This window comes from Amphiura filiformis, chromosome 15, assembly GCF_039555335.1.
Source record: "Amphiura filiformis chromosome 15, Afil_fr2py, whole genome shotgun sequence".
Lineage (NCBI taxonomy): Eukaryota > Metazoa > Echinodermata > Ophiuroidea > Amphilepidida > Amphiuridae > Amphiura > Amphiura filiformis.
The window spans coordinates 29550218-29573732 of NC_092642.1; the positions used below are offsets into that span (position 1 = coordinate 29550218).

The 23515-nt window shown below is 35.7% G+C and overlaps 1 protein-coding gene across 1 annotated transcript in view; it reads right to left on the bottom strand.

The window, feature by feature from the left end:
- Window positions 1-996: 996 nt before the first annotated feature.
- The window catches only part of LOC140171484 (NEDD8-activating enzyme E1 catalytic subunit-like), a 35392-nt gene continuing 12873 nt past the window's right edge, over window positions 997-23515 (bottom strand). The window contains exons 2-15 of the mRNA XM_072194753.1: window positions 23197-23323; window positions 22411-22491; window positions 21707-21789; window positions 20350-20430; window positions 20004-20047; window positions 19012-19076; window positions 18189-18344; window positions 16024-16126; window positions 13887-14000; window positions 13427-13517; window positions 8065-8146; window positions 6129-6229; window positions 4087-4205; window positions 997-2065 (exon numbers count right to left, since the gene is read on the bottom strand). Coding sequence (XP_072050854.1) covers window positions 1962-2065; window positions 4087-4205; window positions 6129-6229; window positions 8065-8146; window positions 13427-13517; window positions 13887-14000; window positions 16024-16126; window positions 18189-18344; window positions 19012-19076; window positions 20004-20047; window positions 20350-20430; window positions 21707-21789; window positions 22411-22491; window positions 23197-23323 — 1351 coding nt within the window. The 3' untranslated portion in view covers window positions 997-1961. The remainder of the gene's footprint in view (window positions 2066-4086; window positions 4206-6128; window positions 6230-8064; window positions 8147-13426; window positions 13518-13886; window positions 14001-16023; window positions 16127-18188; window positions 18345-19011; window positions 19077-20003; window positions 20048-20349; window positions 20431-21706; window positions 21790-22410; window positions 22492-23196; window positions 23324-23515) is intronic.

Genomic DNA, 23515 nt, shown 5'->3' on the forward strand with positions numbered 1-23515 from the left:
TTTAAGGCATACAGGAAAGGACATATTTACGAGTGTATGAAACTGAATTGTCATTTTTTCAAGCTCGATAATATCATTTACCTCATAGTACTCACAGTCATACCATATGGGACATGATCCGATCAACTTGGACCAAAGTTGGATATTTAGACAATTGAGTTATAACCATTTCTAATTTGCTTAGTATCCCTTACTGATGTTGAAATCCCCACATCCCTGGCAGACTTGGTTGTAAAGAATCAACTTTTTATATACTCATTTTCCTCTGTTTGCATTATATTTTGTTCCTACTTTAGCCTATAATTCAATTTCATTATTGCTGACTTTAGTCTGATTGGATCAGATCATGTCACATATAATCATAATGGGCTATTTCATTTAAAATCCACAGTTCCTCTGTGGAAGATTTTGGAAATATGTTCCACAGGGGAATATGAATTTCAAATGGAATTAGCACATTAAGCAGCTTCCATTTGAATTTCATGCACCCTTTGAGAAATATTCAACCTGAATCTTCCACAGAGGGAGGGTGAGTTTCAAACCGAGTTGTTAATGTGCTAGTTCTATTTGAAGTTCATACTCCCTCTGTGGAAGATATTTCCAAAACCTTCTACAGGGGGAGGGTGAATTTTTAAAATGGAATAGCCCAATTTCTGCATACTGCCCAATACCATAGTACTATTAAATCATTCATTACGTATGCTACCAGATTTTATATACTTCATTAATATATTCTTGTTCATTGATTGGTTAAAAGTGGATCACATGACCAAAAATAGTTCTACCATCAGTACTCCTATCCGTAAATAGTACCTCTAAGCTGTAAATAGTATTTCAATGTCCCGGATGAGCCGTAAATAGTACCTCCAAGCCGAATAGTACTTTTGACCATGCCTTCCGCATGCGGCGCATTCGATCGCGACGGAACAGTCCACGCACGCGAAACTACCAAAGCGTGATTTCGCGCTGCTGTAATTTTAGCCTATTCAATTTTTTTTTGAAGGGCAAAATATAGGTTGTGTTCACTCAGGATAGAAGCTGGAGAGTCAAAACGTCAAATAATTTTCTTTTAACCAATCAATGAACAAAGAACATATTAATGAAGTATATAAAACAAATATATACTGCCATGAGAGGTTCTGGTTAAAACTATGGTCCCTCGTTGAGATCAATTAATACTATTGATCTCACCTCGGGCCCATAGTTTTAACCAGAACCTCTCATGGCAGTATATATTTGTATACTATTGCTGTCAACCACAGAGGTACACTGCTGCCCAGTTACTTTGTGGCTACTCTAGAGTACCAATCCAGTACCAGTGTGTACTATATGCATGATTCCGATGTTTTGTACTCTGAAGTACCCACACGGGTGGGTATTCTAGAGTACCAATGAAGTAGCTGGGCAGCAGTGTACCTCTGGGCCGTTGCAACAGGAATCTGGTAGTGTAGCTTGTGAAATCCCTCTCACGATTCGCCGAGCTTGAGTAGTGACCATGACATAAACAGCTTTATACTTTAATATTTTTGATTACATCACCCTCTATAGTCAATATAATACAAAGTGGTGTAGACATGAACGGTTTATACCCGTCTCTTATTTGTCAGTATATGCGATGTTCACACCAATATGTTAACCCCTGAGGACTACCTGCCAATCTAACATTGCCAATTACATGATATCTTCACTTAATCCCCAATCAGAATGGACCTTTGCAAATAATTCACCCCAATTTTTTTGTGAGGTGAAATTATTCTAACAATGTTGCTGATTAGTCTAATTGATAATGAAAACTTCTTTTTGGCCAATCGGCAGGTAGTTCTCATGGGGTTAAAAGCTGTAACAAGCAAAAAAAAGTGAGGATTTTGGCTTTATTTCTGCAACATCCGCTGCTGTTCACACAGGTAGGATACACTCCTTTGTGTATAAGTTTTTGTTAGCTGCATATCATCTTGTAAAGTTTATTTCTCATTTTTCTTTTCTTGAAATTTGAGAAGAAATACCAGGGAGTTGGGTGTGGTGACATCTGCTACGATGACCTCTTGGCCATCTATCAAACCAAGCTCTGCAAATCAAAACAAATATGTATACATAAATTTCATTAATTAAAGTTTGTTTGTTTATATAAGGCGGTAAAAATAAAACTCATAACACCGCATTAGATACACAAAACAAGCTTTCACGTTTCAACACAAGTATATTGAGATATTTACCTCAAATATTATAAAAGTTATCTGCAACAGTTCGCAATGCTTATGCTAGTTGTGTGTTGCGTAATGCATGACTGGCGCACACTTATGTGAATTTACGCGAGCGTGAGTTGGGACTTTATTGACGCGTGCACGCCGTGCGGTAACAAAAGCCGAATAATTTCCGCCTTATATAAGTCGAACAAACTTCAGTACCAAGGCATATGGAATGTTGGTTGAGAGTATTCCATTGCATGTGAGACCAATAAATTGTGCATTTTTGTTTACAGGGGCAACTCATTTTTGTTAAGTGATAAGCGGGAAAATCACAAACAAACAATAATTCAAAAGTTGTGTGATATTTACAGCTTCAGATCAACAACTGAATGCGTGGAAAGAAGCACAAAACACAGCTCAATCCGTAACATTTTCTTAAATATTTCATGATTTCACAATCTGCTCCATGCAAGCCAAAGGAGGCATTTTTGAAAATTGAGTTACTATAATTAAAAACTTAGTTCAAAAGTTCTGAAGTTTTGTGATGTGTATTTTCTTATGTATTTTATTGTTTTTTTTACTCCACATTTTTGCCTTTCTCTCAATTTCAAATTTGCCACTGTTGCCCTCATATGGAGCAGATCCTGCGAGTTTGTTAGAGACAGGCCGATCGACTCAGGCTAAGCACACCACCGGTTACGATAAAAATACATGTTTCTTCCCCATTACGAATGTGGCGTTTCTAAAATCACTCATTTTTACGATCTGTGCATGCTCATTACGCACTTTATAGTTGCTATCCCGAGAAAAATCAGCAAATTCGATTTGTTGTCAGGTTTTGTTTTCAATGCACTAACTGGAAGTTCAATACACTCAGCTGCCATTGCCATATTCTTTCAACACATATGTTAAACTGCAAGTTCACCAAAATGTTTTTAAATCGTACGATAATAATGTGATATATTCAACTGTTTAGGAAATAGTTGTATCAAAAGAATATGACACCACCATGCATAAGTCGGATAGCATATTCAAACCGCACGTGCTAACAGCATTGATTTCGCTGGCTATAGAATATATTTAAATAAGATTGTAAATTCTATTGTTCAATGAAGCATTCACTATACAACTTTTTTTAATTTTCTGTGTCAATAATAGAATATTGATTTAAATGGAATTGAATAAGTATAGTTTGTACTACACCGCTAAGCGATAGTGATGGATTTCTAGCCAATCAGATAGGACTCCTTTTCTTGTGTTCGGAAAAGCAAGCTATCTTATTGGTGAAATACCAATCGCCCGTCACTTATCAATGGAGTATAGGCCTATAGTTCAGTATATTTTGTGAAGTGGTACTTGGTGGCGTTATTACAATTCCACGTTATTTGTGCTAGGAAGAAATAATTATTTATCTGGTGTGGACACTGTGTGGCCATTAAAGGACTGAGCACCATCATCACTGATCACTGCAACTACATTGTCTGGGAATCCACTTCAGACATGGAACTATAGTGTGGATGAAACCCAATGTACATACAATGTCAACCAGTCAAATATATGACTTGCTACCATAAAATGAGCATAAAGTCGCAAGTTGGTAGATTTGAGACGCCCTGGCTGCTATGTTGGTGTTCGTTGTTCACACACACCTGTCATGTTCAAGCCAATAGTATGTCTGTATATCCTCTGTGAATGGGGACACAGTGGGGCATTCACAAAGGACATACTACTGGTTTGTACAGGTGTGCTGCAAACAAGGAACATCAATTCGGCATCCAGGATGTCTAGAAACTACCAACTTGCGACTTTATTTTCGTGGTAGCAGGTTGAATATGATTTCATACACAAGTCACTTTCCATGCACTGCAACTACCTCTGAGCAATGGTCAGCATCTCTTACCTGTGAGTTTCTTTGGTAGATTTTCCTTTGTCCTCTTCCTTATAGCTTCTACATTCTGCATATACAATGTCTTATTCTTGCCATTTACTGTTGTCATAATACCAGGGGCTTTCATTTGTCTGAAAAAAAGAGACATATATATAAAGTAGTTGATCAAATAAATTCAAACTAAAAATTGTTTGGTTGCCCTGCTTTTGCAGGCAATTATGTCTCCGAAAACAATTTGTAATCTCTTCAAAAGGATGCGATGGTCAACAGGAACACTGCAGATATATCAAATAGAACCAAGAGAACAACAACTACAACTAAAGCTGTCCACACGTGAGAGTGAGATATTTTGAAATTTGGGATATATTACAAATTTTATGGCAAATTATTAAAAATTGATTAAAAAAAAATATGTAACAGTCAAAATTTGGATACATCCAAGTTTTGCATCTGACCTCTTCATGAGTACACAACAAATCACTCTCAGGCTAAAAAAAACCAAAGTTTGTTTCATGCATTTCATTTCTTGAGAGAAATTGTACCGCATTTGGTTTTTATATTTGAAAAAAAGCCAGTACAATTATTTAAAACATTACTAACAAAATTTCAAAAGTAAAAAAAAACTAGAATTACACGGTTCTTAATTAAGGTGGCCCCCACAAGACTATACACCACATGAGGCCACCATATACTATCACAATACCAAGCTTGAAGTTGATCAGTGATTGCGTTTGGAGAGTGGATTAATGGAAATGAAGGCAAAATATGCAAATGAGCTCATTAATATTCATATATATGCAAATAAAATGACACAAAACTATTCAGCACATCAGGCCACTGTATCCTATCACCGTACCAAGTTTGATATAAAATTGGATGGATTGAGCGTGATACCTGAATTTATCGATCGAGCTAGAGTTTTCAAATATCACGCGAGACGAAGTCGAGCGTGATATTTGAAAACTCTAGCGAGATCAATAAATTCAGGTATCATGCGAAAATATCCGTCCAATTTTATCATTATTATGTCTTCAGAATCTTTTTTGGGTCAAAAACATGATTTTTAGTAAAAACATGATTTTTGGTCAAAACCTGATTTTGCTTAAAAATGTGATTTCTTTTCAGAAATGTGTTTGGTCAAATGTGTGAATTTGGGTCAAAAATGTAATTTTGGGTCAAAAAAGTAATTTTTGGTCAAAAAAGTGATTTTTGGTCAAAAATGTGATTTTTGGTCAAAAATGTGATTTTGGTCAAAAGAGTGATTTTTGGTCAAAAAAGTGATTTTTGGTCAAAATTGTGATTTTTAGTCAAAAATGTGATTTTTGGTCAAAATTGTGATTTTTGGTCAAAAATGTGATTCTTGGTCACGGCAAAAAAAAAAAAATCACACCTAAATAGACATACAATGGTGATTTCTGCATATCAAGTATATGAACTGTGCACTCTATGAAGAGGTTACAGACCGATACACAAAAACCCTGTAGCTCCAGGGGACCGATACACAAATTTATCAGACAGCCCGGTTATGTACAAAGTATAGGAGCCAAGATTCTGAAGACATAATAATATAACATATCGGATGAGTCATAAAAATATCGGACAAGCCAACGGCGAGTTCGATATTTGTATGACGAATCCGATATGTTATGGTATCATGCGAAATAAGCCATCCAATATTATCATTATTAGGTTTTCTTAACTCCTAATAACCCTGAAAACATAATAATGAAGTTGATCGATGAAAGCGTTTAAGCTGGAGAGTGGATTAATGAATTTGCTTCCGCCCGGACAAACAAACAAAGAAACAAACAAACAAGGGAACAAACAAACAACCATCTGGATGATAACATAAGCCCCACATATATGTGGGGGCCAAAAAAATCAATTAAAATCAACCTTTAGTAGTAGTGAACCTGTAAATTTTGTGTTAACCAATTTGATAGTTAGTTGACTTGACCATCAATATGTGCAATTTGAGACATGCTTTTAAGATCACTCCTGAACCAAAATGTCCCCTCTTTTTTCTTCTTAAGATGACTAATATTACAACTTACAAGGCAGGGCTCTCTGTGAGATGGTCTACTAGGTTCTGTAAAGTTGCATCCTTTGATAATGGGATTTTCTGAGGAACTTGACTACATGCTAAACAATTCTCCTGAAAACAAAGGAAAGAAATATAAAATTACATAAATGTGACTTCATATACATTCTAGTAACAAAATGATTGCCTTTTAGCACAAAAATCAATATAAGGTAATCAAAAGTCACCAAAAGGGCAAGTCCATCACAACACTGGACTTCTTCTGATGAGGACATCGTAATACACATCATAAATTCAAGTCAGTGTAAACTATTCTACAAGGTATCCCTGAAAGAACTGTATCGTTGGAAACTTAATTTTTGGGTTTTTTTTAATTTGTAATGCCCAAATAAAAACAAAACTAAGCAAATGATGTGGAAATAATAAGCTATTGGATACTTTTTTAATTTTGACAATTGACCTACCCGTACTTGAAATAAAAGAGTTTTACAAAACCACCTCATTTTCAAACTGTTCCACAGTTTCAACAATCAATTAATAATCTGTATAAGGAGTGACAATCACTGCGCATGAGGCATGCATATGTCATTGATTGGTATTTGACTCTGTGGGAGTGGACAGGTTGAAAATGAGGTATATTTGTACAATTCTTATATTTTAAGAATAGAGGGGTCAACTGTCAACATTCAAAATGTATAAATTGTTTTATTCCTTAACCACGTCAACTATTTAGTTTTGGTTGGTTTGTGCATTAAAATAGCCAAAAATTAATGTTACCGATGATACAGTTCTTTCAGGCTATAGATATATAATTACACTTTATAATATCATCAATTATGTAAATTCTTAAATAATAGAAAGAACACCAGGCAACAAAAGGACATACGCTTCCAAATTCTGAGGTAACTATCTGAATTCAAAATAATAATAATAATAATAATAATAAAAAGGCATTTATAGAGCGCAAGTAACAAGGTCTCAGTGCGCTTTACAGTAAACTCATAATCTACAACAGCAAAATAGATATAAAAAATACACAGAGAGCATTTTTAAAATCTTACACTACAGAAATGTATCCTAGACAAAAGTGATAAAATACGCAAGACCAATATATACATAAGTCATGCAAGTAAGAACATAATAAAAAACAAGCTAAAAACAGATAAAAATTTTATCAAAAGACAAGCTCGTCGCTGCACTGTCTATACAAGATTTTTCTTTGTTTTACAGTAATATTTATTGAGCACTCTGAACTGTTGCAGGTAACTTTTATAATATTTGAGGTAAATATCTCATATACTTGTGTAAATGGTTCTAACTGTGGAGGTGTGTGTGTTTTGTCACATTCAAACTGTGGAGTCTGCTAACAACCGTGGAGCTCCACAGTTGGAGATAACCTCAAAAATGGGGTTTTTGAGCCATAGAGGGGGGTATACCACCTGTCATTTTCTGATTAGAGCAACCTCCACAGTATGACGGTTGCTGTGAGATTTGTGTAAAAAAATCTCCCCAGTTTGAATGTGGGTGTGTGAATCTCCCCAGTTGGAAAACAAACAGACCTCCACACTTGGCAGCATCTACAAGAGGGGTGTGTTTTGTGTATCTGTCACCATGTATGAACATTCCCAGTGTCATGTTGTTTAAGGTGGTACTACACCCCTTGATAAATTTTTGACTATTTTTGCATTTTTCACAAAAAATAATAACACATACCGGTAACAAAAGTTATTTATGATAAGAAAAGAGGTACCGCTAGAATGTACTTCATTACTTAACATATATAATGAACCACTTGTCTTGAATCACTGAAATTTCAGTGAAATAATTGGATTCCTTACCCCTATAATATACATAACTTTTGTTACAAGTGTGTAGTGATTTTTTGAGAAAAATGCAAAATTAGTCACAAAATTTATCAGGGGGTGTAGTATGTACCACCTTAAGCTTACCTTCTTTTCAGCTTCAAATGTGTAGGTATAAAGTCCCTCCGTGTCATTGAACACCATGTAGTTATTGAGAGGATTGCAACAACTGTCAAAGAAAAGTAAGTTTAAGTAGAAAATCAACAGAAATTGATTTAGAGGAATGCAAAATTCTTCTATTTAGAGACCAAAGTTGTTTTCTTATGGGAAATGCAACATGTGTCACAGAAAACACGGATTCGACACAACACACATAAATATTTCTGACTTTTAGTAATTTTTATGTTTATTTAAAAAAGGGTTAACAGAACTCATTTTAGCACTACTATTTGCACTAATTTTTAAAAAATGGCAAAGGGTGATTTTATTTGCAAATTGTCTAGTTCTGTTCATGAATTTCTCACAAATCGTCAGTAACATTGCACACCTTTATTAAACTATTAAAACACATGTACACAAACAAACAAAAAGACAAGACTTTTAGAAAATGGTAAACATTGGTTTACCCATAGTATGAAAAGAACTACAATTTCAGAAAAAATGTGTTCAAACACTTGCCCTACCACAATGCGAGTACTATTTGAGTTGAAACTAAAAAGAATTATAATAGTGTTGCGTTAATGTTCCTGTTCCATACACCCCTACTTTTTTCCCCATCAATTAATGTAAGGGGAACATAGTGATGATAAGCATATTGTGCATTCCAACATTGTATGCGTATAGAAGGAGGACCTTTTCCAATTATGCCTGTAAAGTGTTCAAACAATTTGTTCTGAGACTGCAGCATCAAAGCTTCACATCAATAGATGCCACAACACTCTTTGATCAATTTTAGCATTGTTAGAATAGAAGCAACTTCAAGAATAATGTTTAATCCACTGCCCCATCCCTTATTTGATTTAAATCAGATTTTTTTTTATAAATCAATTTTTTTAATTATTTTTTATTCCAAGACCTGCCATACCCCATGATTAAGTCAAAAGAGACCAGTGGAATGCTAGACATATACGCAATCCTATAGGGTATTTACAAAAAATCAATACATGTTTTTACACATGAAAATTTCAAAGAATAAATTTGGTAATATCATGGGAAAAACCTGTTGAATTCTGCACCTTGCAGATTAATTTTTAGCAATAAATAAAATTACATGATAGAGGTAATTTAATTGTATCCAAAAGTGAAGTATTAGAAATGAATTAAAACGGTCAATTTACGTTAGAAATTAACTTAAATTGATCGAAAATGGTAAAAAATTAAAAAAATCATTTGATTTAAATTGTGCCAACCCTGCTACATTTTGCCGTCACCTTTCTTCCACTTATGCTCCAAATGATATCAATGCATATTTTACCTCAACGCAATCTTGCAGAACTCTGAAGGTGACGAAGTGGCCGAGCATTCTAAGGTGTTGTAATCTACCACTGCTCGGTCTAAGATATTAATTTCAAACAACGTTTGTGGGTTTGAGCCCACCTGTGGCAAAGTTGAAGAAAACAAAATGTTCTTGAGTTTCCTTCAAAATATTCATATTACTAGTCAAAAGCCGAAATATATATATGTTTGGTGATCAAACTGAGACTTTCAGATGTTTCTGCAGCCTCACGCCATACCTCTTTCAGACTATATTGATTGTTTTGAAGTATGCATGTAGCACCACCTGGTTCATTAGTCACATTAAAGATTTTTTTTTTTAGAAAACAGAAGATTATTACAAATATTTTCAAACATGGAGAACATTCAGAACTCAACATGGAAACATACAAACAAACACATGCAACACACACATGCAACACGTCTAATCAAAGTGGGAAGCCATGTGGCATCACATTAAGGGATCTGGAATGAGCGTTTTTTGGGGCGTTTCGACAGTATTTTTATGGAACATGAGAGCACCTCAGACCTATCGAATTGCATTCTGAATACGAAGCATGTCTTTCTGATATCAAATATTTTTCATTTTTTGAAAATCACAATATAATACAAATTTTATGACAAATTATAAAATTTGATATTTTTCAAATTTTTTTATATAAAATAACAGTCCTCAAAGTAAATTTTATAAATCTAATGATATATTCTTAAAGTGTATGTAGCTGGGAGGAAAAGCCGACGATCAATTGAAAATTTTGACTTTTCATATTGAAGATATGGATTTTTTCCCAAAAGACCTATTTTTGTTGGTGTTTTGGGGAAAAAATCCATATCTTCAATACGAAAGGTCAAAATTTTCAATTGATCGTCGGCTTTTCATCCCACCTACATACACGTTAAGTATTAATCATCAGATTTATAAAGTTTACTTTCGAGTACTGTTAAATATCAAAAATATCAATTTTTAATGATTTGCCATAAAATGTGTATTGCATTGTAATTTCAAAAATCAAAATTATTTGATATCAGAATGACATTCTTCATATATGAAAAGAACTACAATTTCAGAAAAAATGTGTTCAAACACTTGCCCTACCACAATGCGAGTACTATTTGAATTGAAAGTAAAAAGAATTATAATAGTGTTGCCTTAATGTTCCTGTTCCATACACCCCTACTTTTTTCCCCATCAATTAATGTAAGGGGAACATAGTGATGATAAGCATATTGTGCATTCCAACATTGTATGCGTATAGAAGGAGGACCTTTTCCAATTATGCCTGTAAAGTGTTCAAACAATTTGTTCTGAGATTGCAGCATCAAAGCTTCACATCAATAGATGCCACAACACTCTTTGATCAATTTTAGCATTGTTAGAATAGAAGCAACTTCAAGAATAATGTTTAATCCACTGCCCCATCCCTTATTTGATTTAAATCAGATTTTTTTTTTAAATCAATGTTTTTAATTATTTTTTATTCCAAGACCTGCCATACCCCATGATTAAGTCAAAAGAGACCAGTGGAATGCTAGACATATACATAATCCTATAGGGTATTTAAAAAATCAATACATGTTTTTACAATGAAAATTTCAAAGAATAAATTTGGTAATATCATGGGAAAAACCTGTTGAATTCTGCACCTTGCAGATTAATTTTTAGCAATAAATAAAATTACATGATAGAGGTAATTTAATTGTATCCAAAAGTGAAGTATTAGAAATGAATTAAAACGGTCAATTTAAGTTAGAAATTAACTTAAATTGATCGAAAATGGTAAAAAATTAAAAAAATCATTTGATTTAAATTGTGCCAACCCTGCTACATTTTGCCGTCACCTTTCTTCCACTTATGCTCCAAATGATATCAATGCATATTTTACCTCAACGCAATCTTGCAGAACTCTGAAGGTGACGAAGTGGCCGAGCATTCTAAGGTGTTGTAATCTACCACTGCTCGGTCTAAGATATTAATTTCAAAACAACGTTTGTGGGTTTGAGCCCACCTGTGGCAAAGTTGAAGAAAACAAAATGTTCTTGAGTTTCCTTCAAAATATTCATATTACTAGTCAAAAGCCGAAATATATATATGTTTGGTGATCAAACTGAGACTTTCAGATGTTTCTGCAGCCTCACGCCATACCTCTTTCAGACTATATTGATTGTTTTGAAGTATGCATGTAGCACCACCTGGTTCATTAGTCACATTAAAGATTTTTTTTTTTATAATTCAGAAGATTAATACAAATATTTTCAAACATGGAGAACATTCAGAACTCAACATGGAAACATACAAACAAACACATGCAACACACACATGCAACACGTCTAATCAAAGTGGGAAGCCATGTGGCATCACATTAAGGGATCTGGAATGAGCGTTTTGGGCGTTTCGACAGTATTTTTTATGGAACATGAGAGCACCTCAGACGTGTCGAATTGCATTCTGAATACGAAGCATGTCTTTCTGATATCAAATAATTTTCATTTTTGAAAATCACAATATAATACAAATTTTATGACAAATTATAAAAATTTGATATTTTCAAATTTTGATATATAAAATAACAGTCCTCAAAGTAATTTTATAAATCTAATGATATATTTTAAAGTGTATGTAGCTGGGAGGAAAAGCCGACGATCAATTGAAAATTTTGACTTTTCATATTGAAGCTATGGATTTTTTTCCCAAAAAGACCTATTTTTGTTGGTGTTTTGGGGAAAAAATCCATATCTTCAATACGAAAGGTCAAAATTTTCAATTGATCGTCGGCTTTTCATCCCACCTACATACACGTTAAGTATTAATCATCAGATTTATAAAGTTTACTCGAGTACTGTTAAATATCAAAATATCAATTTTAATGATTTGCCATAAAATGTGTATTGCATTGCAATTTCAAAAAATCAAAATTATTTGATATCAGAATGACATTCTTCGTATTCAGAATGCAATTCGATATGTCTGATGTGCTCTAATGTCCCACAATAAATACCAGGGGTGTGAGTGACCTCTATTGAAAAAAGAGGAACTTTGTTCAAAAAAGAGGAAAAAAGAGGCAAAGCACTGAAATATGCTCAAAATGGGCTGAAAATGAAAGAAAAAGCTAAAATTTTGCCTCAAAGGAATTTCCAAAAAAGAGGAATTCAGCTTAAAAGAGGAGATTTCACACCCCTGAAATACTGTCCAAATGTTCATACCCCTTCCCTTAAGGGTAAGCTATTAGCCCAGTACTGCAGAAAAGTAATACAAGGCATGTTTAAGGTCACACACAATTCTAAAAGACTACAGGATCATCTCAGATCTGTTATCAGCAATAACTCCCCCCAATTCTAGGTTTTAGGATCATGCATATATAGTTAACTTTACCAGTTCTGTGTGTGCAAGTAACGTCTGTGCGACGATGCTCAATTTGAGGTGCGCATATATATCATGCTATATACATGACTTTTTACATGTATATAGGCTGTGCTGCAAGCATTAATTGCCTTCCCCTATTATTACAACATTTGCTATTATTTCTCCTGTACAATTTGCTACAGCACAATCTTGAAAGCTTATGCACAACACTGTGAGGCATTCACTTCATTGATACATATTCCTGCCAGGACTTAATTCACTCCTCTCTCTCCTATTAGTTAATACAACACATGCTTCTAGACAGTGCATGATCTGAGGTTACTGTTCCAAACCCAGTCTAATTTTTGTACATTACAATGCATACAGCCAGTAGTATGGCCTTCTATAACAATACGCATACTGCACAGAATAAAGCGTAGTATCAACACATCCGTCAATAGCCTCAGATTGAGCATGCCATGCATGCATTGCTCTACTACTCAGTTCTCATGTACATTTACATTGGCATAATCTTTAAAGCTTATGTACAACACTGTGTTGCAAAGACTGCAATGATACACATTCCAGTATGGTTAGACCTATTTCACCCCCACCCTATAATAAATCAATACAACACTTGATTCTCTCTCCTTTTCATTCTTTTGTACAATTTACCTTGATGCAATCTTGAAAGCTTCTGTACAGCACTGTGCTGCAATCACTGCATTGGTAGATGCTACTGCTGGTATGATATGCTTCACTACTCCTGTAATAGGTAAATATGGATTCAAACACTGTAAATACATGTAGCTTTATTTGGATAGAATCTGAAGTGTGTGTAGCCAAGCCTTTGGTCTTCATAATGGAAGTCTATCATAAACTTATTTTATGTCTACTATATGCCTACAGCAGTAGTGTATAGCCAGTACTTTTTCAGAGGGAGGTACAAAAGGGGGGAGGCAATGCAAGGGGGGAACTTTGATGAAAATTGTCAAAAAAAAGGGTTAAAAATTACAAAAAAGGCTAAATATCTTCCAATTTTAAGGGAGACAGCTTCCCACATAGTATGTGATTGATTAACCTAGACATTAAATTTGCTTGTTTGACTGATTTCTGCTACTATTTGGTTACATACCTTGTGTAAGTCTATATGTTATGCCTCCTATGTTATAGTGATCAGCTCTTTCTTGTGATTTCTCAAATATCCATTGTATATGTGTAGGATCATCCCCATCAATAGGCACACCATCTGAGGAAATAAGCACAAATGATATGGGTTAACAATAATAAACATAAAGAATATCACTACAAGCTGTATCAAAATGATTGTTCAAGATCCGGTTTTTTTGCGTGTTTTGAAAGACCTGCCTTTTCCAAACACACCATTGGGTCCACCTGAAATGACCTGACATTATTTGATATTTAACAGTCTGGTAATTTCATGTCAAGCTGAATTTATACTCGATCGCCGAGCGATTGCGATGAAATGCTTTTGAAAAGTGATGGGCAATCGCCAAATTTTGCGATGCATCGCTTGACGCTTTTGTATTTATACTTATTACGGCGATAGCCATTGCAGACGACAATTAAAATATTCTAAATGCCACAAAATACATTTTTAAAACATCAGTTGCTGTCAATAATTATTGCTTTTAATTAATTCATCACCAAAATTTAATAATCGAGAAAGGTAAATCAATTAGCAAAATAATAGATCCAATTGGTTGTATGTGATTGGTTGAAGTATTCACGTGTCAAGCAATATCGCTGGGAAGTTGAGATTTCTTCAACTTGCAAAAGCGACGTCATTTTTGCCTCAGCGATTTGAATCGATTGATCGGCTTGACGCTCTGGAAATGTAAGTAAACACTGAGCATGCGTGAGAAACGCTTTTCTGCAAAAGCGATCGAGTATAAATTCAGCTTTAATGATCCAATGGTGCATTTGGAAGAGGCAGGCAAAACAGATGGAGAGCCGATGAGAAACCATGATTTTGATGAAAGCCTGTATGAAAGTCCAACTAAATATGCAAATAAAAAACCTCTTGGACACTTGGTTCACCATAAGACTACTTTGAAGCATACATGACTGTTAAACAAGCAATCCTACCATATGATGAGTATTAATATAGAATACAGTGTCAGGCACCATATGTGATGCGATCAAGCAAAATCAGTCGGAACTCAGAAATATTAAATTTTCAGTTTCTTACAATATGGTAAAAAGCATTTACAAAGCTGCATTTTTGTTTTTTCAGTTTCCAAAACAAGAGTTTTCAGTTTCCAAAACAAGAGTTTCCTTTGTTTGGCTATATCTCAAAATCAATATTTGCGAGTTCCAACTGATTTTGCTTGATCGCGTCACATATCAGACTGGCTTACAGCACACATTAAATACTGACTCTATAGTAAAGCTTTTTCCAATTTAATCATCCCGATAGTTACAAAGAAAATTACCGGCAGGCAAGTGCTGTTCAGAAGATTTTGGGATAACATTTGGTTTGGTTCTGAAATGCCATCAGTCACCCATGACACTGATGGTTCTTTTTATTGTTCCATGTGTTTATTGGTACTTTCAAATGGGAAATATTTTCAAAATGAAGCCATTCAAGCCATTTGGAGCACAATTTTTACAAAATGTGGGTTTACTTTAGTAATATACTACTTATAGGGAAATTGTTTTCATGCTCAAGAACCAATGAGAAATTGGGTAAGATTTAGTAAGATTAAGACTTTGGGGGCTTTGTTCAAGAGCGAGTCAAAATGTGTACAGCAAGACTCCTGGGAAGTGTAAGGGTTAATCTCCCAGTGCATCTAGCTGAGTGAATAATGAATACGCATACCATGACCCCATAGTTTAACCCTAACCCCCTAAGGGCTTTTTGGCGACGGGAAGGGAAAGAAGGAAAGAATAAAGAGAGAAAAGAAGGAAAGAAGTTGTTTGCTGTGGGTGGGATTCGAACCCGAGCCCCTCGCATGCCAAGCACTCGGTCGGCGATACCTTGCCACGGGTCTTGGGCTTTGCTGGCCAGCGAAATCGTGCCTATGAATATATATCACTTAGGGCGATTGCGTTATCACACCACGTTGGATGCACGCACGAACAGCGCATATATCAAGTAGTATTTTGTAGTATACAGGCGGGTTAGGGTTAAGTCAGTTAATGTTAATTTAGTAACTTTTATATTTTGTTGGGCCCAACAAATTCTTTTGCATGCACACAATGTGCACACATACAAACACAAACACTCAAAGTGGCATTATAATACTTACTTCCAAATGGATGTTCCTGCGGCCATAGTAAAACCTTGACATACTCTATACAGTGTTCAGGTAACCTGGGCGTGTGTGCTATTGTACACATTGGGAAGGTTATCTGCAAAATGGACAAACAAAAGTAGCAATTTAATTACAACATATGAAATTAAAACAAACATTTTGTTGCATGTTTCTACTCTTTTAATTATTATACAATGCCCAAGTATATAGATTTATTTCATTTGATTGGAGCACTGGAGGTCACATTGCATTAAACAGACATACCATTAGGGGCGAATTTCTCGATAGAAGTCTTAGTAAGCCTTAGGCTTAAGGTGGCCTTGAGGCTACTAAGCATAGCCCGCTCTCGAAGCCCGAGTCTTAACTGTAGCCGGATTTCTTGAACGCAAATTCAAGCTGGTCTTAGTGCCCTCGCAGGCTTAACGCTTGACAACCTCGTCCCTTTCTACCAGCGACTTATTGTATAGGCAGTTGGAGGTAGATGTGCATAAGCTGTTGTCCTTCACTGTTTACCGTACTAACAAGGTTACCAGCGCAAAGACTAGCCTAGACCGGCGGTCTTGTGCTTGGGCTTACACCGCATACACAACTTGATGCAAGACTAGTATTTTTTCTGTTTTTGTGTCTTTTATGTATTATTTTATTTCCACTTTACTTTATTATGAGTCCTGCTTGCATGAATGATACTTCTATACTTTTTACTCGACACATTATTTTTTTTTTTCATTTCAAAAGGGTCAAACTGCAAGCCTATAGAAAAGGAAACTTTGATTCCCCTAAAAGTAGGCCTAAAGCAAATGATGATGATGATGATGATGTATACAGATACAAATGTATACAGAATTGAATTACTGCATATTTTGCAGCCAAATTTGAAAGCAAGGCGTCCGATAATAAATCTCAGGCAAAAAAGAGGAAAGCATGGTAGCAAGTTAATGTGGAACGTCAAGGTTTTTGGACATGTCAAATATGGGGGGGGGGTACTTCTTGTAGAAGTTGAACAGGAAGGAGAGAGTTGTTCCTTGACCGTTGTTGACCGTTACAAGTTAGGTTCAAGCAGATCAGTAAGCCTTAAAACATTGCCTTTACTGAATCGGCAGCGCAATTTAAATTTGGTATCCGAATACTTCAGAAAAGGATCGTTCCTCTCCTGAAGACGCCACGACAGCAAGTTGACGCCAAGATTGCGTCTCGCTTTAATTGCACCCTTTGACACCGTTGCTCCAAAAGAAAGTTCATCATTCAAAATGAGTAGGCCTTAGAGCAACAGCAGGTTTAACAGACTTGGAATGAACACTAAAATAAAATAGTGAAATGTTCAACTAAATCGAACAATAATTATTACTTAGGCCTACTCTATGTTGAATGAAAGACAGCAGCTATTTCGATTTCTCAAAAATATGGAAGAAAAACTTTGCATTACAATTTAAGCAATTTGTCAATTCAAATAGTCCATGACTTACGACCTAAGACCTGCTCTGAGGCAGGGCCAAGAAAAGCCGCTTTGAGCCTGGCCTAACAGGCTTGCGTAGACTACGGCTACAGAAGACTGATTTCGAGAAATGCAAATTTTACCGAAGCCTGGGGCTAATCCTACAAGCCTGGCCCACAGGCTAACAAAGCCTCGAGGCTATGGTAGCCGTGCTTCGGGGAATGTGTTTTCAGTTAAGCCTGGTCTTACGACCTCTTAAGCCTTGCGGCTAGACTAGCCAACTGCTAAGCCACCCATCGAGAAATTCGCCCTAAATGGCTTACTAAGCATTTTGATAAGATACAATTTGCTCTATTGCATGCCTCACACATACTATGCACATAGTCAATATAAAAGATCTTTGCTATGTCTATGAGGTGTGATCTGCAATAGAAATCTTCAGCAGTAACAGAAGTCATCTGTAGTATTCAGCTATGGGCCTAATCTACCAAGGTTAAGCTTAAATAAATACAACATAAGCTTAAGAAAATAATTTACTATTTCTTAGATGACCATTGTTGTTTTTGTTTCTTTATGTCAAGACATATCCAGGCATTAACATCTTTTATCATACTGGTAAAGCTGACAGGCTGGCACCTAGATAGCTTTTAACCTCCTTTTTATTCATATCTCCAATATTTGTATAAAACTGGTTGCTTCTTTCTTTTGGAGCTCTGTATTTCCTTACCTGTGGTGGATATAGTTCTAGTGTACATTCTATACAAGCAGTCATTCCAGGAAGGATGACCCTTGCATTGCCTTTAAATCCTTCTGTCCCTCCGTCAATCAAAGGTATGATTGAAGTCTGGTCTAAAATGCCATCTTCATAGTTCAACATACTTATCTAAATAAAAGAATAGAAAAAAGAAGAAAAAAATCCTTAAAGATGCACCATGACAAACCCACATTGCCTCTACACACTTTACAGAAAGACAATCAATCTTGAAAATGAATAATTTATGGTAGCCAAAACAATAAATAGATTTCTGCACCTTTCTTTTTGAGAAAACACCAAGTGTTACCAATTCAAGGTAATTTTGTTCAGACATTTGATGGAATTTTGTTGTACAGTTGCACCAAAAAGAGGGTACTACTGCTTGGACAACTGTCACTTGAAAAATGTTATAGGGGCACTTATTGGGGGATGGATGTTAATTAGGTGGAATATGGTAACTGCAGGAACTGCACACGTTTGCAGTCAAGAGAAAAATTTGTAGATTTAGCTATCAAATTTTGCCTTTGCATTAGGAATTGCAAAATAAATTTATAAAAACAATTAAGTTAATATGCACTATGAAAGTGTTAAACTGAGTAAATATAAACTCATTGCACAGTTTTACATATGTAAAATAAAATATTTTACACAATTATTATTTTATTTTATTTTATTAGATCTTATTTTGCCTGGGGAACAAACTCAGTGGTCCACACTGATTTCCAGTCTGGCCCAGGGGTCAAACAAAATACATCAAAATACAAATGAAATACAAATACAAATACAAAGCTCTTACCAGCATACTATTCATCCATCTCCTTGCAACAATAGAATCCAAACCACAGATAATGATGTGAAATTCTGAGGAGTACAACAAAAAAATGAATACATAACTTAGTCAATGTCACTTCATTGGTCTTAGTGAAATGGAGAAATGTTACATTCCCATAATTTTAAGACTAGAGTTGGGAGCAGCCCAATGGAAGACTTGGACCATAGTGATCATGACAATCACAGGCAATTTCAACAGGAGGCCATTTGAGCATTGACCTGTCATTAGGGAGGTGGGGCTGGCAGCATGGGACTGCAGGGTCTGGCGATTTGTCAGGTGGACAATACTGTCTCACAAGTATAGGTGTACATGTACATGTAGTTAGGTATTGCAGTCACAATGGTTAGAAATGTTAGCTTCATATTTACAAAGATGACTAGACTAAAAAGAAGTGTTATACTCAAGGTCTTACAAGTGAGTACAATAACTAAGACATCGCTTTCTTCATTTTGCGTATTTATACATGCACAAAATACACCAAAGTGCAATTATACTGCGTTGCAGAATTGTACATATAAAAAAAAAAAAAAAAAGCCAGGGGTCGCTATGTGGATGCTTCTGCAATGACCCCTGAGATGTATGTGCAATCTAACCATGGTGGGGTGACCAGCATGTAAATATACCTCCGCTCCCCCTGTGTCGTACCAGTAGCAAGAACACATACTGGACCAGATGCTATTTGGTGAAAATGACATCAGGAAAACAAACCCAAGATCTTTCCTTATATCTTGACATGCATGAACTTTAAAATAATGATCAATCCACAGACCTGATGAGTGATGCGGCACTTCAGACATACTCATAATCAAATTCCAAAGTTTCATTTCGCTGATCACATTCTCAAAATCAAAAAACAGCACTGAGATTGTCAACTTGTAAAATCATACTATCCCTTCCATGGCAACAATTACCTACCAAAATTCAATCCCATAATTGCTACTGTTAATAATACTTACGCCTATAAAATGTGTCGTCATAGTCTTGGATCTTCTTAAAATGTCTGGTAACAAATTATTAAGGAATGATCAAAAGAGCTCTTTATAGATATGTTATGACAAATGCATAATTTAAGGTTCACACTTGGACAAGTGAAAAACTGACAAGGTATCTGTCTGGATTAGCCAAAGAGGTTAGCCCAAGGATGATTGAGGTAGCGCACGTACAGTGTAGTGCATGAATAGGTAACTGGCACATATACGAGGACAGTGATGTTATACTAGTGAACACAAGTTTTGATATCAATATGCTGTTTTCCTAGTTATTTATCCATCATTTGGGTTTCTTTTTTCAAATAAAGGATACGGTGTAACTTTACATCCAGGCACTCTGTTGTTGACAAAATCTGCTGCTACATTTGCCTTGGGCTGCCCAACATCCTTTAACCTGGGAAAAGAGACAAGAAGAGATTGGCAAAAAGAATGTCAACTAATATAAATGAGTGAGTTTGGAGCTATGCCTGGAAAATATGTGAAATCAAGAAACCCTACAGTGAAATGTGTAACATTTAAAGGGACATTTTGCTTCACCAGATACATCCATTTTGGAAAATATTGTTATTTTTGTGGGTTATTTGGCTCATCTTATTAGGAAATTATGCACATTTTTAACTGCACTTATTTTCAAGCCATACCTTTAAGGCCAGGTTTACATAGTCCAATGTCTTTGTGGATGATTTTACAGTGAAATTTGTAGCATTTAATGGGACATTTTGCTTTCCCGGATACATCCATTGTGGAGAATATTGTTATTTTTGTGGGTTATTTGGCGTATCTTATTAGGAAATTATGCATATTTTTAACTGCAATTATTTTCAAGCCATACCTGTAAGGCCAGGTTTACATAGTCCAATGTCTTTGTGGATGATTTTTCTGTTAAAACAAATGTTGCGTATTCAGTTCTCCTCAGAGATTTCAGTCCCCGGGGCTTGATTTTCCACTCAAAAGATCTAGCTTTGTTCAGGGATATGTTCTCCTTCTTGATGTTTTATGCAGTAAATTAAACCCTGTGTCTGTTGCAATGGCCTCTGTCCATCTATCACCTGAGTGGCCTATAGATATCTACACCAGGCACAAAAAGAAACTCGTCAGTTATATTCATCCTTGCTGTTTAATAACTTGATAATTTGGATTATTCTGAAATATACATTTTGTTAATTGGACTTTTCTTTCTCATTTGACACCCTGTTCGTGAACATTGAGGAAGGATGGACTCTCAAACCCCAACATGGAAAGATGCAATTTTAACGACTCAATTCTGCCTGTTACACTGTGTGCTTGATTGATTGGCCCGTGATGCTTGTGTGCAATACAACGATGCGTTCCCATTGAAAATCGTTGAAAATGCAACTGTTGAGGCTTTGGAGGCGCATATCTTGGTCAATTCTTGTTCGTTTTTCACGAACAGTGTGTCAAATCAGAAAGCGAAATCCAATTAACAAAATGTATATTTCAGAATAATCCAAAATTATCAAGTTATTGAACAGCAAGGATGAATATAACTGACGAGTTTCTTTTTGTGCCTGGTGTATATAACAGTATTATTCTTATACCACCTGAGAGATAACATTATTTTGTGTAAGGCCAAAAGCTGATTTGTTTTAACGCCAAAAATTATAGTGTGGTCAAGAACACAAAATTACAACAAGCAACACCAATCCTACCTGAACAGAAACTGTCTGTTAAGATTAGACAAATCAATCGTGTCCATATCAATGACATCAAAATTACGGAAGCCACACAGAGCCTGTACAGAGAAATTATAAAATCAAGGTGATATGTGTTCTGGTGTGGGGTGTGTGTAAACAGGGTCTTAGCTAGAAATTGAGGGTTGCCCGTCATTTGAATAAAATTGCCTGTCATTGCCTTGTTCTACAAATTGGGTCTACTAAAACGGTCAATTAGCTTCTCAAAACATACAATTTATAATATTGCATCTGTCAAAGGCATTAATTTTACCCGTCCCAGGAGCAAACTCCCCATCGAAAATGACGGCCAGACGGGTGGCTAGCTAAGACCCTGTGTGTAAATGTAATTAAAACACATGCATCCAGCAAATGTGACACACACACATCAGAAATGTAACAGCAGATATCCAGAGTTTCAAAGATAAAGGTGTAGGGTCAGTCTGTACTTGTTATAGTAAAGAGTTAAACATTCCATTGCAGGACAAATAAACTCAAATGTGTATGTAAGAGTAAAAATTTAAAATAGGGAAAAGTGGCAAAAGCAGTCACTCTGAACTCAAATTGAAATGCTTTAAATATCTAATCTTTTAGAATATAGCTTTCACCAATTTGGTCAATGGTCATATCAGGTTCTATGTGTTTGTCCAAAAAATGATGAAACACCCCAAACAAACACTTACCAAATCTTTGAGTATTTCACAGCCAAGACCACCAGCACCCACAACTAATATCCTACAGTTCTCCAGCATAAAGTCCAAGATCTAGGTTGGGAAAAGACATGAAAAAAGGTTTTGTGAAGCACCTTCCATCTATACCATATTTAACCCCAATGTGGCAGTGATATCAATGCGTAAGGTAGCTATTTTGAGTGTGCATCAATGCAGTATCTTCAAGCGAGTGTGTATGTATGCCAGCACTTTGACCAAACATCAATTTGAAGCTGTGCCCAATGAAATGAGCACTGCTGATGTCACTGCCACACCAGGGTGAAAATAGGTGTAGACTAAGATGAATCAAGGAATGCACAAAAACACCAGCGGACCCAAGTACTTGTGGTGCCAGGGGAGCGAGGTGGGATTTATCCCCCAATCATGGGCTCTTTTTGCCCTCCACATCTACATCTCCCATTCAAATTAAGAAATCTGAAATGTCCGCTTTCGAGGCCCAAAATTAGCCAAATGTTTGGGTTTCCCTTCCCTTAAAATGTTCAAGTGGGCACACCCCCCCCCAAAAAAAATAATAATCTGGGTATATAACACTACTGGACACAAAGGGGATAAACTCAAGGATTTTGGGGAGTTAGCATCTACTTTCACACTCTCCTTCACCTACTCATTCATTCATTCATTCATTCATTCATTCATTTATGCACTTGCTTGCTCACTCACTACAATGCCGGGAATAGATATTTTCTATGTAGGTCTATAAATTTCTCAAAACTTCATATAGATTTTGGTTGTTTTTACCTCTGGGCTTGGCTCAAAATCTGGGTGAGCGAATGGTCCGCTCCTTTCCAGTAGTTTGCGTACATGATTCCAACGTCCTGGCCAATCTGATGAGTCCATGTCAACTTTGGAGGAATCCACTGCCATTCTAAAATAATTTCAGAAATAAAAATTTAAAGAATATTGTCTCTCACACAACAAAGTTGATCTCATCTTTTGGATGAGTTCAACATTCCCTGTGAGTTGGCAAAACCTGCAATCTTCATGCAGCAATTTGCTTTGCAAAATTTCTTAATTTTTATGATTTTGTACTAAATTTCTTAATTTTCATGATTTGGAT